Source organism: Balearica regulorum, chromosome 4, assembly GCF_011004875.1.
Source record: "Balearica regulorum gibbericeps isolate bBalReg1 chromosome 4, bBalReg1.pri, whole genome shotgun sequence".
In the NCBI taxonomy this organism is placed as follows: Eukaryota; Metazoa; Chordata; class Aves; order Gruiformes; family Gruidae; genus Balearica; species Balearica regulorum.
Genome location: NC_046187.1, coordinates 53,850,370 through 53,864,298, shown reverse-complemented (window position 1 = coordinate 53,864,298; position 13,929 = coordinate 53,850,370). Strand labels below are relative to the sequence as shown.

Below are 13,929 nucleotides of genomic sequence, written 5' to 3'. Positions count from 1 at the left end.
CAAATGACTTACCAGAGAGTTAGTGGAAGGTACTCAGGTTGGAAATGGCTCTGTTATACTAGAGGCATGCTCATATGCCATTAATTGAAATTACATTGCAAGTGTAATTGCAGGTAGTTCCAAAGATAAGGCCTTTTGGTTTTTCTCTTCTTGTCAGGTTTCATTTTTTATTAATAAAGGATATTTGTTTTGCTTGGTTTTTCACTGAAGAGCTCACCTGCTCTTTATTCACAACACGTACTTCTAGTCTTTCATAACAGCCCTTTCGTCAGTACTAGTAAGGCTCAAACTTCATTAAAAATTTCTACTTGCTTTGCATTAGCACAGATAGCGTCCTGGTCAAGGTGTTGGAAACAATGGCTGTTTGGAAGAAATTCTGCTTGCAGAGAAGACAGTGCCTTTTTTTCCATATCACAAAATAAACCCTATGGGAAATCTTTGCTTTTCAGATGTTCTTATTGCATTTTTTTTCTTCAACATCACTATTCCACCCATTTTCTCCTCTCCAGTGTTCTCAAAATACCAGCAATTCAACTAATACTTGCCAGAGTTTGATATTTACTAGGAAGTCCTTCCATGCTGTGTAAGTCTGATTTACGCTGGGTAGCAGATCATCAACACCACCAGCAACTTACAGTTTCGAAGCTAAATTGTTAGATAGTAATATCTAAACCTATGAATTTATGTTGGTTTTAAGTTCAGTCACATTTTATCTGAGTTCTCTGTTTGTTTGTTTTTCCCTATGGCTTTAGGTCTCTGAAATTGATCCAGAAAAATTTTCCAGTAGAATAGAGTGTGAAAGTCCTAACAACGACCTCAGTTGCTTCCGAGGCTTTGTGTAAGTAGGTTTGGTGGCTCTTTATTGTAATTTGTTTTGGTGCTTTTACTAATTTTGAGAGAGCTTGTAATATTTGCTTTAAAAAATAATACGTATCGAAGTCAGTTTGCATCACTACATTTCTGAGTGCAGCCCAACAGAGAGAGCTCCAGAAGGCCTTTCTGAGCAGTGGATTGTGAACTGGGAAAGCCAGCTAGTGCTTTTTATTTTGTATTGAATACTTTCAACATCTTAGTTCAGGCTATTTTGCAGTTGTGTATTCCATATTTGAAATAGCTGTTTTAAATCTGCTCTTAATAATATGTGATATCTACAGTATTTGGTGTGGACTATAGCCCAATTGGACAAGCTGCATTGCTCAGAATTGGAAATGGGAAGGACTGGCTACCTCTCCTACTCTGATTTGTTTTGTGTAACCATTGGTGACTTGATCAGACTCCTTTTGACCAATATGCCTACCTGTGTGTTTTCTTTTTATGAGTTAATGATTTTCTATAGACAGTAGAAAAACAAAATACTGTTTCAGAGGGTGACTGATTTTTCATTTTTCGAGAGTTATCATGTCTATAGTGTTCCCTGTGAGCACTGACACATTAGAAATATGAAAAGAAAAATAAATACATATAAATCCTAGTCTCTGAGGAAACACCTTGGCAAACAGTGGGCCTACCTGCACTGAAAGTATGCCACAGGAGTAACAGTGCTCACAGTATATTTAAAATGGGATTTTATGTTTTGTTAGAAATTTTTTCAGATGTTGGCAATCCAAGTAGAAGTCATAGGCTTTCAGCTTCCAGTGTTTGTCTTGAGCTCTTTTCAATAGTATTTCCTACTTTCCGTATGCCAGCTGGCAAATGCTAGGCTTGTAAACACAAGAAAATTTTAATACAGTGCCTACATGCCTGGATTTTCAAAGGTGATCTGCATGCATGTTACCCTGTTCTTTTGAAAAGTCCAATCAGAAATGTCAGAATGGCAGGCAGCGACTAGCATGTTCTTTGGGAAATCTGCTCCCTAATGGTTTTGCCAAGCCTGACTGGTAATTGCTGGAGTCGTACAGCTGAAGTAATGTGCTTTTTTATTTTTCAGTGAGCATTCAAATAAGGATCGAGTGGGCCTCAGCAAGGAAAACTTGCTGCTCCGAGGATGCACAGTAAGAAACACAGAAGCTGTTGTAGGCATAGTGGTATATGCAGGTTAGTGAACCACTCTGGCTTTCACAGATTGCCTTGCAAACAAGATAGAGTTATGTGCCCTCAGAAGCGATACCGTACAAAGGGGAATTAGGAGAGTAAAAGCTTGAATCCAGCAGAAGGCAGCTATAGCTAGAAATGTTAAGAATGCATGTCTGGATTAAGTTTGTTTCTGTTTTAACAATGTAAAGAACTGATACATCTGATTATTCATGGGAGGCCAGCTCAGTTCCATGTGAACAGGTCCTTGTCCCCAACTGTTAGTTGTGATGATAAACAAAGGTGTTGAAATGGACATGGAGATGCATGGCTTGCTTAGCAATTTTTTCTGGTCCAAAACTGAAGCTAGTGCTGTTCTTCAGTGTTCTGTATCAAAGGGCAGAGGTTTATAAACTAATCAATATGATTCATCCAGCCATACAGTTGTAATACAGTGCAGTATTTTGTAGAAGATATTAGAAATCATATAGAAAATATCAAGAATGAGATTGTTTCTATAGGAAGGAATATTATTGCTAGTATAAAAGTTAATGTGTACATGACAGATGTTGGTTTAGCTTGTTCAGTTTTCTTTAGGACAGAATTTATATATTGTAGGAGCAGTTAGTTTCCTCATATTTATAATCTCTGTTCAAATATTAGTTAACAAAAATATCCCTTTTCACAGAGCTTTAGAAATACAAAGCACTTGTGGTTCTGATACCTGCTTATTAGAGGATTTCAACCTGTGTTGTGGTTACAGGTCATGAAACCAAAGCCATGCTGAATAACAGTGGCCCTCATTACAAGCGCAGTAAATTGGAAAGAAAAGTGAACACTGATATTCTTTGGTGTGTTCTGCTTCTAATTTTGATGTGTTTAACTGGTGCAATAGGTAAGTGACAATCAGCAGACTCCGTCTATTTTCCTCTCTCAGCCTACAATGCTTAGTGTTTTATTTTGGGGCTGATTCATTTTAACAGCCCATCTTGGAAACTGCCTTTATCAATGTGTAATTCCCTAGTAGTTGGGAATGCTGCCAGGTTTTAGTTCATGTTGTGTTTAATCCTGGAGTGTGGTCAAGAAGTATGTTCCTGGTGCAAGTTCTTAGGTGTGGAACCTGCTTCTCCGATACATTTCTCTTTTCTCTCACTAATTGCTCTGCAAAACTCCTACTTTCTTTTAGGATTTTTCAGGTAACATGAGATGCATGTACAGCATTGTGGGGAGAGGCCTAGTGTGACTGGAGTTGTAAGGACTCAGCATTTTAGGGGTTGATTAAATAATGAGCTTGAGTAACACACTAACTTTTATGACAAATCAAAAAGGTGTTAAAAACACGTTTAAAAAACCTTCTTCAGACTGCACTTAATAATGGCATGGTGTTCACAGGATACCTAAACTTGGACAAGCAAGGACGATACAATTAATTGCCAGAGGTTTTTCTGGGGAGAAAAAAAATATCAAGTGTAGTTAGTATTCCTTTAGTTCTGTGATATGCTGTGTAGATGTGCTGTTGATAGAAATGCATGTAAGGTATTCATGTGTGCATTGATAACTAATTTTGATGGGGTTCCTGTTGAAAACAAACTCAAGATACAAAACGGTAGTTTAAAAGCTTAGAATGAACTGCAGAGTAGAATGGCTAACACCATGACCCTGAACTGTGATACAGTTTACATACAACTGACTCTCTTTATCTTGCTCTTGTTTTTAAGGCCATGGAATCTGGTTAAGTAGGTATTCGGAAATACCTTTCTTTAACATCCCTAAGCCAGATGGGAAATCGATTCCTCCAACGTTAGCAGGATTCAATATGTTCTGGACGATGATAATTTTATTACAGGTAACTTTGGTTTGCTTTGAACATGGGTCATATTCTGATCTCATTTATATCCTTGAAGTAACTCTTCAGCTTCAGTAGAGCTACTTCATGTTTGTAACTGGCCAAAGAGTTTGGTTTTATTTAATCCCCATGTTTTATTTTGGTAGGTCTTGATCCCAATTTCTCTCTATGTTTCAATTGAAATCGTCAAATTGGGACAAATTTATTTAATACAGAATGACATTGATTTTTACCATGAGAAAACAGACTCAACAATTCAGTGTCGAGCACTGAATATTGCTGAAGACCTTGGCCAGATTCAGTATATCTTCTCTGACAAGACGGGAACCCTCACTGAAAATAAGATGGTTTTTCGGAGATGCAGCATTGCGGGACGGGAATACTGCCATGAAGAAAATGGTAAGACATTAAACCTGTGTTCGCAATGGGTCATTTTTCTCTTCTCAGAGAAGCTGAAAGTTTTGATAGGGGTCTGGTGGACTTCGTGAGTTTACGTGGCAATACACGCTCACAGAAGGTATGAATTCAGACTGATCCAACTAATAGCCATGCATCTTTCCCTTCATATATAGTGTGTTAAGAGACTTGAAGGCTGTATGTAAGGTGCAGCTTTGCCTCTGGTTAAGTTCCAACATATCTGATACTATGAACAAAATATTCTTTTCTCACTCTGGAAGAAGTCATTCCTACTATGTTTTGCTTCTCTCCTTGCAATATTCAGAATCCGGAACATGGGAAAATTGCCCATCTAATCTTTCCTCTTTTTTCCTTCAACTAGATTGCCAATGCTTACCTAGCATTTTAGGGTTAAAACATTCTGTTGACTGCCATAGCAGTGTACCACCTTTATGTGGTATATCTGAAGGCTCCAATTCAACATACGGTTGCCCTTGGGGATACAGTAACCCAAATAAAATACATGCTGAAGTCAGAGCTTTAAGGGTACCATTAAGGTGCAAGTCAAGCAGATATGTGTACATGTGTGTTAAGGCAGCAAAGATAAGTACGTCCATCAAAAATAATGACTCTTGTATTCTTATGTATATCTTACACACCTGTTTATTGTTAGCCAAAAAGTCAACAAGCGACGTTACTGGATAGTTGCTGTCTCATTCATTGTCTAATAGTGTAGCATCTTTCAATATGCATTTCATGAGAGCCTACTTGAAGCCTTCTGGGACCCAGGTGAAGATACGAGTCCAGACACAAGAGAAAATTGGGCAGTGACATCAAGTCTTTGATTCAATAATCTATTTTATTAATTAGATAAAACCACAACGTTTTTATTACCTCTACTGTATGTAAGTACTAGTGGCTGCAGACAATTGCTATTTTGCTGCTGGGCAATGCAAGTATTCCATATGAGATCAAAGATGAGGTGCTGATAGGTGGACACATGAAGCACAGCTGTGTATTAAACCACCCTTTGTGGTTTTGGTGGTTTTGCTGCCAGATAGAACTGCTCACAACTGCGAGCAAAAAGCACACCCTGCTGGCCACAGCAATGAATCAGCTCAGCCCTTCTCTTGTGTCACAAGAGCAGGGACTCTGAACTGTGGATAGGTTTCCCGTTGACATAAAACAGAATAATATTCCACTTCTTACTTCTTTACTGTACAGTAGCTGCCACTTTAAATAAGAAAAAAATAGGGAATTAGTGGTATTGCAGGAGATGCTTGTACGTTAATATTGGTTTTTACCTAAGATGCCATTGTTTGTATTGACACTTTAATGAAATAAATAATCAATGCACAGCTCTCAGAATAGCTTTTCGCTGCTATCTGTGGATGCAGACGTTGAACTGCTAGTGGATGCTCGTTGCATGCTATTTTCACAGTGACAGGTAAAAACTTGAAAACTGAGTCATGTACAGTGATCCACTCCTGTCTGGTTTGAGATTGCAACCTCTTGCATGTGGTCAAACACTGTCCCAGAACTCCACTTTGGAGTGTGTTCTTAAGAAGCACATGATAGCATAGGTGTGTTTCCATTTGCTACAGAGGTTCTTTACATCACTGATCTTCCTAGCTAGATTTGTGGGACACAGAACTGCATTTATATCTTTGGTGCAAAGGTATTAGACATGTAAATACAATGTTTTATTATTGAAACTTGCTTTTCAGTTAAATATTCAGAAAATGTGTGTATGTGTGTGAGGGGATGTCCAATACAGAAATGATAAACGAAGTTTTAATGAGTTCCTGCTAGAAGCTGTCCTTGTCAAACTACTGGCATACAATCCTGATCCATCATAAAATAATTAGGCTAGAAAACATATCAGGAGGTAATCTGGGACCTCCAGTGATGTCCAATTCACTGCTTTCTCAGTCACGTCTTCTCTGACAAAGTTTTGCTGATACCTAGCCTGAGTCTGTCTTGCCACAATATAGGACCATTGTGTCTTCTATTACCCACAGTGTGCATAGAAAATAGGCTATTCCTTTTCTATATCCAATTGCCCTTCATGTACTTGAAGACTATTATTTGGCTGCCATCAATGTGCTGTTCTGGAGGCTGTGTAACTCCAGGTTATGTTACTGTTTCTATGCAGCTCATGTTGTCTAGAACCCTGATCATTCTTGCTCCCTTTCAGGATTGATTCCAGTGGGGTGTTGCTCATGAAGTGCAATGTCCTAAACAGGAAGTCAGTGTGATGGCTTGTTAGGGGTTTTATTTTTCATAAATGGTGGATTATTCTTAACTATATACTAAATTCCTTACTTTAAAATTTTGTTTCCTGAACCTCTAGGCAGTGTTTTAGACAAGTTTCTTTTTGCTCATGGAACAATAATTTCGCTTCCCTTTCCATAGCAAAGAGGTTGGAATCCTATCAAGAGATGGATTCAGAGGATGAGGATTCAGCTGATCATCAGTGTGGCTCTTCAACCTGTATGTCAGAATGGCAGGGGCACAACTGCAGAGCTGTGAATGAACCTTTAAACAGAAAGCCTTTGAATCAGTTCTCTGGTAGTTACCCTGTATTAAGAAGGGAAGATGGAGCAGGTGATGTTCCCCACTCAGGACACGTTGCTTTCAGCAGCCCCATTGTAAGTAAAAGCTGTTGGTTTTGATGCTGAATTGCTGATGAATTACTCATGAAGGAGTATCTTTTTACTCCCATTTGATCAGAGTGCTTGTCATTTAAGAAATCCTTTCTCTCTTCCATCAAAACCAGAGCCTCCCATGATTGCTTAGGTGCATCGTATTTGCAGTTGACATTGCAGCTGTTCGTTGGATCACGAAGGTGTATGCTTTGGTTCTTGCTGCTGTGAGTCCATGATCCGCCTAAAATCATAGAATCATAGAATGGTTTGGGTTGGAAGGGACCTTAAAGATCATCTAGTTCCAGCCCCCAACATCACCCAAAGCCTCATCCAACCTGGCCTTAAACATTTCCAGGCATGGGGCCTCCACAACCTCTCTGGGCAACCTGTTCCAGTGCCTCACCACTCTCACAGTAAAGAATTTCTTTCTAACATCTAATCTAAATTTACCCTCTTCTAGCTTAAACCCATTACCCCTTGTCCTGTCACTACACTCCCTGATAAACAGTCCCTCACCATCTTTCCTGTAGGCCCCCTTTAGGTATTGGAAGGCTGCAATTAGATCTGCCCAGAGCCTTCTCTTCTCCAGGCTGACCAATCCCACCTCTCTCAGCCTGTCCAGCTTCTTCTTAATAACAGTTTGTGCTTTTGTTTTAAGAGGTTTCTAGCATTTTCTTTTGGTTTTAATAGGAAATATCTAGATGACCAGTATTTATTGGAGGTTACAAGAGGTAAAAACTCTCCCTCTGTACCTGAAGGCGTCTAAGTAGCATTCATCATACTTAATCTCTGCTGAAGCATCTGTGAACTAAAGCGCTACTGTTTACCTGTCTGGGCATGAAGTTTGTCATTTTCAATGAGCTAGCACAAGGCAGTGAAGACACCAGAGTGTTCTCTACTTCCTAGGATAACAAACTCAGCATCTAACAGGAAGGAAGTTCTAAGAGCTTACACATTTCATTCATCTGTAACCGATTTAACCTCCAGGGACTGAGATGAAGCTTAGATCCTAATGGACAGTTTTGTTCATTTCATCAATAGGAAACTGATGTTGTACCCGACACACAACTGCTGGAGAAGTTCAGTCAAATTTCTTCTCATTTCTATCAACAATCAGAAGAAGCTAGCAGCAGCTTATCTTTGGAGACAATGTACATCACTGACTTCTTTCTTGCTCTGGCGATCTGTAATACTGTTGTAGTTTCAGTCCCCAATCAGCCACGTCAGAAGGTAAGAAGGCCTTATTTTGGGCTGTTTGGCCGTATCCGTAAATAATTGGGCTCCCTTTGGTTTGATTACAGTTACACACTACAACTTGCTTGCAATTGCAGTAGAATTGAAGCAAGAGTCTCTCCTTACTTTATGCTTTTCAGTGGCAAAGGAGAACATGCTTCCTGGTGATAACTCATTCTTAACTCTTCACCAGTAATGAGAAATTAATGTCAGCCTTGCATGCCTTGTTCCTTGTTTGTAAGCTATTAGCTGCCTAACTGTTCTGAGTAACAGTAAGCCAATTACTTTGTAACATTGATGAGAGGGGAATTGTCTTTTGTTTTAAACTCAGACATTAAAAAAGTATTTATAAAGTACTGTATTTTTACCAGTACTTATAGCTAGTTACTGTGAAGGGTATGGAATTGGTTTATTCTTCACAAGTGTCTTGCTAATTCAGAAGAAGAACTAAAGTGTTTAGTTCAATTTGCCACAACTTTTGAAAGTTATAAAGTCATACTTCTGAAGAGAAGTATTACAAGAAGGGCTGGAAGGAGGATCCGGGGAGCTACAGGCCTGTCAGCCTGACCTCAGTACTGGGGAAGATTATGGAGTGGTTCATCTTGAGTGCGCTCACCAGACAGGTGCAGGACAACCAGGGGATCAGGCCCAGCCAGCATGGGTTCATGAGAGGCAGGTCCTGCTTGACCAACCTGATCTCCTTCTATGACCAGGTGACCTGCCTAGTGGATGAGGGAAAGGCTGTGGATGTTATCTACCTGGACTTCAGTAAAGCCTTTGATACGGTCTCCCACAGTATTCTCCTAGAGAAGCTGGCGGCTCATGGCTTAGACAGGTGCACTCTTCGCTGGGTAAAAAACCGGCTGCAAGGCTGAGCCCAGAGAGTAGTAGTGAATGGAGTTAAATCCAGTTGATGGCCAGTCACAAGTGGTGTTCCCCAGGGCTCAGTCTTGGGGCCAGTCTTGTTTAATATCTTTATCAATGATCTGGATGAGGGGATTGAGTGCACCCTCATTGCAGATGACACCAAGTTGGGCGGGAGTGTTGATCTGCTTGAGGGCAAGAAGGCTCTGCAGGGGGATCTGGACAGGCTGGATCAATAGGCTGAGGCCAACTGTATGAGGTTTAATAAGGCTCAGTGCTGGGTCCTGCACTTCAGTCACAACAACCCCAGGCAATGCTGCAGGCTTGAGGAAGAGTGGCTGGAAAGCTACCTGGCAGAAAAGGCCCTAGGTGTGCTGGTTGACAGCCGGCTGAACATGAGCCAGCAGCGTGCCCAGGTGGCCAAGGCAGCCAACAGCATCCTGGCTTGTATCAGGAATAGTGTGGCCAACAGGAGTAGGGATGTGATTGTGCCCCTGTACTTGGCTCTGGTGAGTCCGCACCTCGAGTACTGTGTTCAGTTTTGGGCCCCTCAGTACAAGAAAGACACTGAGGTGCTGGAGTGTGTTCAGAGAAGGGCAACAAAGCTGGTCAAGGGTCTGGAGCACAAGTCTTAGGAGGAGTAGCTGAGGGAACTGGGATTGTATAGCCTAGAGAAGAGGAGGCTGAGGGGAGCCCTTACTGCTCTCTACAGCTACCTCAAAGGAGGTTGTAGTGAGGTGGGTGTTGGTCTCTTCTCCCAAGTAACTAGTGAAAGGACAAGAGGAAATGGCTTCAAGTTGTGCCAGGGGAGGTTTAGATTAGGTATTAGGAAAAATTTCTTCACCAAAAGAGTGGAACAGGCTCCCCAGAGAGGTGGTGGAGTCACCATCCCTGGAGGTGTTCAAAAAATGTGTAGACATGGCATTTCGGGACATGGTTTAGTAGACGTGGTGTTGGGTCGACAGTTGGACCTGATGATCTTAGAGGTCTTCCAACCTTAAGATTCTATGATTACATGGAGTCAGGAATCAAAATTAGAATGCATGAAGTTTTCAGATCTGAAGTATTTTTACAATTCTTTTGGTTTGAATAATGAAGGTCTTACAGAAGCTGTTTGGAGTACTCATATGGTTACATGTTTAATTGAGCTGGCCATCTTTAATACAAGCAATCAAACTCATGGTAGTTAAGAAGCATGTTTGTAAGTTGTTTCCATGTTTACAGTTTGTAAGCTGTCGTTCTTTAATGTAATCAAATATGAAGAATTTAACATATATGCCTTCTCTAACTGTTCTATTCCAGATGAGACACTGTTCGCTGGGTAGGATGCCTATTAAATCACTTGAAGAAATCAGGCAAATGTTCCAGAGGCTGTCGGTCCGGAGACTAAGTTCCTCCCCACTTCCAAATGTAAGAGAGTCATCATCTGAAAGCCCCAATAATAGTTTTGTGAGCAAACTGTCTGTTTTCAGAATGAAACTGGTTTCACCTGCTTTGGATGGAGCTGCTCAAAGGGCTGCTGAGACTTGCAATACTGACAGCCCAGAAGATTCCCAAGTGCCTCAAGAACTAGATATGGCCAGTGTAGCTGCTGGCTGCGAACACAACAGTGCTGCATCATCTATTGAATTGTCTCCCTTACCTAAACTATGTTATGAAGCTGAGAGTCCAGATGAAGCTGCCTTGGTTCATGCTGCTAGGGCTTACAAATGCATTTTACGGTCTAGGACTCCAGATCAAGTAACTGTGGACCTCGCAGGCCTGGGATCTTTAACTTTTCAGCTTTTGCATATCCTGCCTTTTGATTCAGTGCGGAAAAGGATGTCAGTGGTGGTTCGACATCCAATCTCCAGCAAAGTGGTGGTGTACACAAAAGGTGCAGACTCAGTCATGATGGATTTGTTGAGAACTGCATGGGAAGGTATCTATAGAACTTCTAATCCTTTGCTTACCTTTGTCATTCTTCAGTACAGTTGAACAGATGGCCTGATTCATGAGAAGAGACAAGTAACCGAGCAGAACTGTTATCTGTGAATAATTCCTTATAGGGAACCCGGAAAAGTAGTATTGCTTGTCACCTAGATATAGCTGTGCTCTGTGCTGGTGTGGAAACTGAGAAGAGAGAAGCAGCTGTTACTCACAGGATTTAGTGGTGTCTAAGCAGACCCTTTGGAGCCAGCTGAAGTATTTCCAGTTGTAAAGTAAGGTCATCTGCTTGAATAGTTGACTTCTGCTACACAGTGAGAGGTGTTTATTAGAATGAGATACTTTCTAGCTTTTACCAATGTTAGTGTTTCTGAGCTGTTGGGGAGAGGTATTGGTAGCATATGTCACCTCTCACTGCTTTTTCAGTGTTTTTTCCCTTGACTACTGACTATTTCTGTGTTTCTAGGTGTAATAATAGTATCTGTAAAGTTGTGTGGTGCCTCCTGCTGGTCCCTGTTGTTTCGGGGGGGGGGTTTGAATCTGCCACAGGAGGGTTGCACTGTTCTTTAAGCACTAACTGATTTATTCATACGCTGTAGCAAACAGTCATTGATTTTTACTGAAGGCACTGAAAAGAAAGTATGAACTGTGTATGTTAGAAATAAATACCTAAATATATTTAAGTTCAGATCTTCCAAGGTTTTTATTTTTAATGGTTTGGAAAGTAATATAAACCAATTATTTTTAGAGGCTTGCTTTCTGCAAAAGGAAGTTGGGTTTGTGTGTTCCATGGCTGGCTGATCTCAGTGAGGAAGAGGGATATTTCCAGTTCCAAGGGTGGATTTTAACTCACCCAATATTAGCCATCTAAAGTCTAGACAGAAAGCCATTGTAGACCATGGGGCAGAAACAGTACCTCCAAACAGGTATCCAGATTCTGATTATCTAGACAGCCTGTCTGCAAAGTGTACCCCTTTAACAGTTATTTTTAAAAAAAGCTTTTTTGCAACTGTCCTTTTAGCTCCCTCCCACTAGACCAGTGACAGTAAAGCTGCTTGGGTGTCTTGTGGCCCAGTTCATTTTAGAAAATAATTTTATTTTAGACAAACATTTTGATATACTGGTGGCATCCAAAGATCTATCAGTACCAGATGGGTTCCTCCTCACTGCTTGTGCAGACTGATGCACTGCATGCTCGCTGTAGATGCAGCCGCAGTACATTGTGCAAACATGAAGATACATTCATAGTTAAAATAAAACTTGTTAACATTTCTGTATTTTTAAAACATATTTAGACCTTCAAAACTTTCCACTAAATTTAGGCTAAGAATGCATATTTAATTTGCTTTCTTTGCTTTTGTGTGATAGTAGGTACTAATAATTCGGAAATGGAACAGAAAAAGATTAAAGAGAGAACTCAGAAGCATTTGGATGACTATGCCAGAAGAGGACTGCGCACTCTGTGTATTGCTAAGAAGGTACTCCTTTAATACGTATTTTTAACAATGTTAACAGTCTGTGACCACCTTGAGTGATATCACCAGTGGAGCAAACATCACAACTTCTAAACAGATGCTTCCATTGCCACATTTTGTTTATCCTTAGGTTCTTTCAGGAGGAATTTGTAAGTTGACCCAAATCAATTCCTGACTTCTGTTAGATTGCCATAGTTGTTGTCAGTTTAGGATGCCAAGCAGCTTAATAGCCTAATTCTAAAACAGGGGTTGTCAAATAGCCTGTTTTTAATTCAGGAGTCCTGAGGAGGTCTCCTTGTGTGAAACTGGCCCTGATTGGAATTCCAGACACAGAAAACAAATGAAGCCAGACCCGTTTTATTGGGTTTCACAGTTTGCAGTGTTATAAGCTCTGGATGCAAAACTTAAGTGACATTTTGAGATTCCATTTTAAATTCAAAGCTGCTCAGAAGTAAAATTCCATAGGGATTGAAACAGGCAAGGGACCTCTTTACAAAGCCTTATGCAAAGTGAAAGTACAGGCCGTGTAGCTGTACAGTCATCGAGCTGTACACAGCTGTGCAGTGATTCTGCGGCTGTGTCAATGCTACAATTAATGAGCAGTAGGGAGAGTAGACTGTGCTCATTGGCCTGCCTACCTTCCCTCTAAATGGAAATCTGTCAGGCAGCTCCAGAAACCTGCAGGGTGCCAGTGAACAACCTGGCTTGTGAAGCCTGACAAAGTAATCTGACAATATGGACATCGTATTAAATCCATGGACATGTTGAGGCATGTAAGTAATGCACTGCCAGGGGCTGCGCTTCTAGATTCAGTATGTGGACAGCAGAAGTAACTGTGAGGACACTTTTGAGGCGCCTTTGAAAACACAATACAGATACCTGCCGTATGTTTTCTCTCCCTCTGTAGGTGATGAGTGATGCAGAGTATGCAGAGTGGTTAAATCATCACTTTTTAGCAGAAACCAGTATTGACAACAGGGAGGAGCTGCTCCTTGAATCTGCCATCAGGCTTGAGACTGAATTAACTTTACTCGGTAAGCAGAAAATGCTGTAACTCCCAGGAAACTGCTTATGATGGTCATAATTGGAATTTACCTGCAGAGAGCTCTATTTGTGTAACACATGGCTTTCTACAGACCTAGAATTTATTGTCACTCCTGAATTTTCATAAATCTTGCTGGTAAGTAAGTAACACACTGAAGTCAGCTAGTGCTCTTCTGTTGTTTGTAAAGGGTATAGTTTTACTGATTTTTTTTTTGTAATTGGGTTTCTTTTTTGTGCTCACTAGAGTTTTTAAGTGTCATCATAATAAGCATGTGAAATGATAATAACAAATCACAGGCCTGCCTGGGCAAACATTCACAGGGATCCCACTTCTGGTATGTTTTCCATCACTGTTGAGTTTGTGGCACAGCAGGTATGCTTGTGCTGTGTCCTCCTGTAATAACATGGAGGTAAGAAGTCAGGCATGCTTCTGCAGGAACCATTCCTCTGATGGTCATTCAGCTATGCAGAAATGAGGAGGCCAAAA

At 40.7% G+C, this 13,929-nt stretch overlaps 1 protein-coding gene across 1 annotated transcript in view; it reads left to right on the top strand.

Annotated features, from left to right (window-relative positions):
• The window catches only part of ATP10D (ATPase phospholipid transporting 10D (putative)), a 49,021-nt gene that overhangs the window by 22,517 nt on the left and 12,575 nt on the right, over positions 1-13,929 (top strand). The window contains 10 exon segments of the mRNA XM_075752219.1: positions 753-838; positions 1,928-2,034; positions 2,774-2,905; positions 3,729-3,856; positions 4,003-4,255; positions 6,668-6,903; positions 7,942-8,130; positions 10,300-10,918; positions 12,292-12,401; positions 13,306-13,432. Of these exon segments, the coding sequence (XP_075608334.1) occupies positions 753-838; positions 1,928-2,034; positions 2,774-2,905; positions 3,729-3,856; positions 4,003-4,255; positions 6,668-6,903; positions 7,942-8,130; positions 10,300-10,918; positions 12,292-12,401; positions 13,306-13,432 (1,987 nt within the window).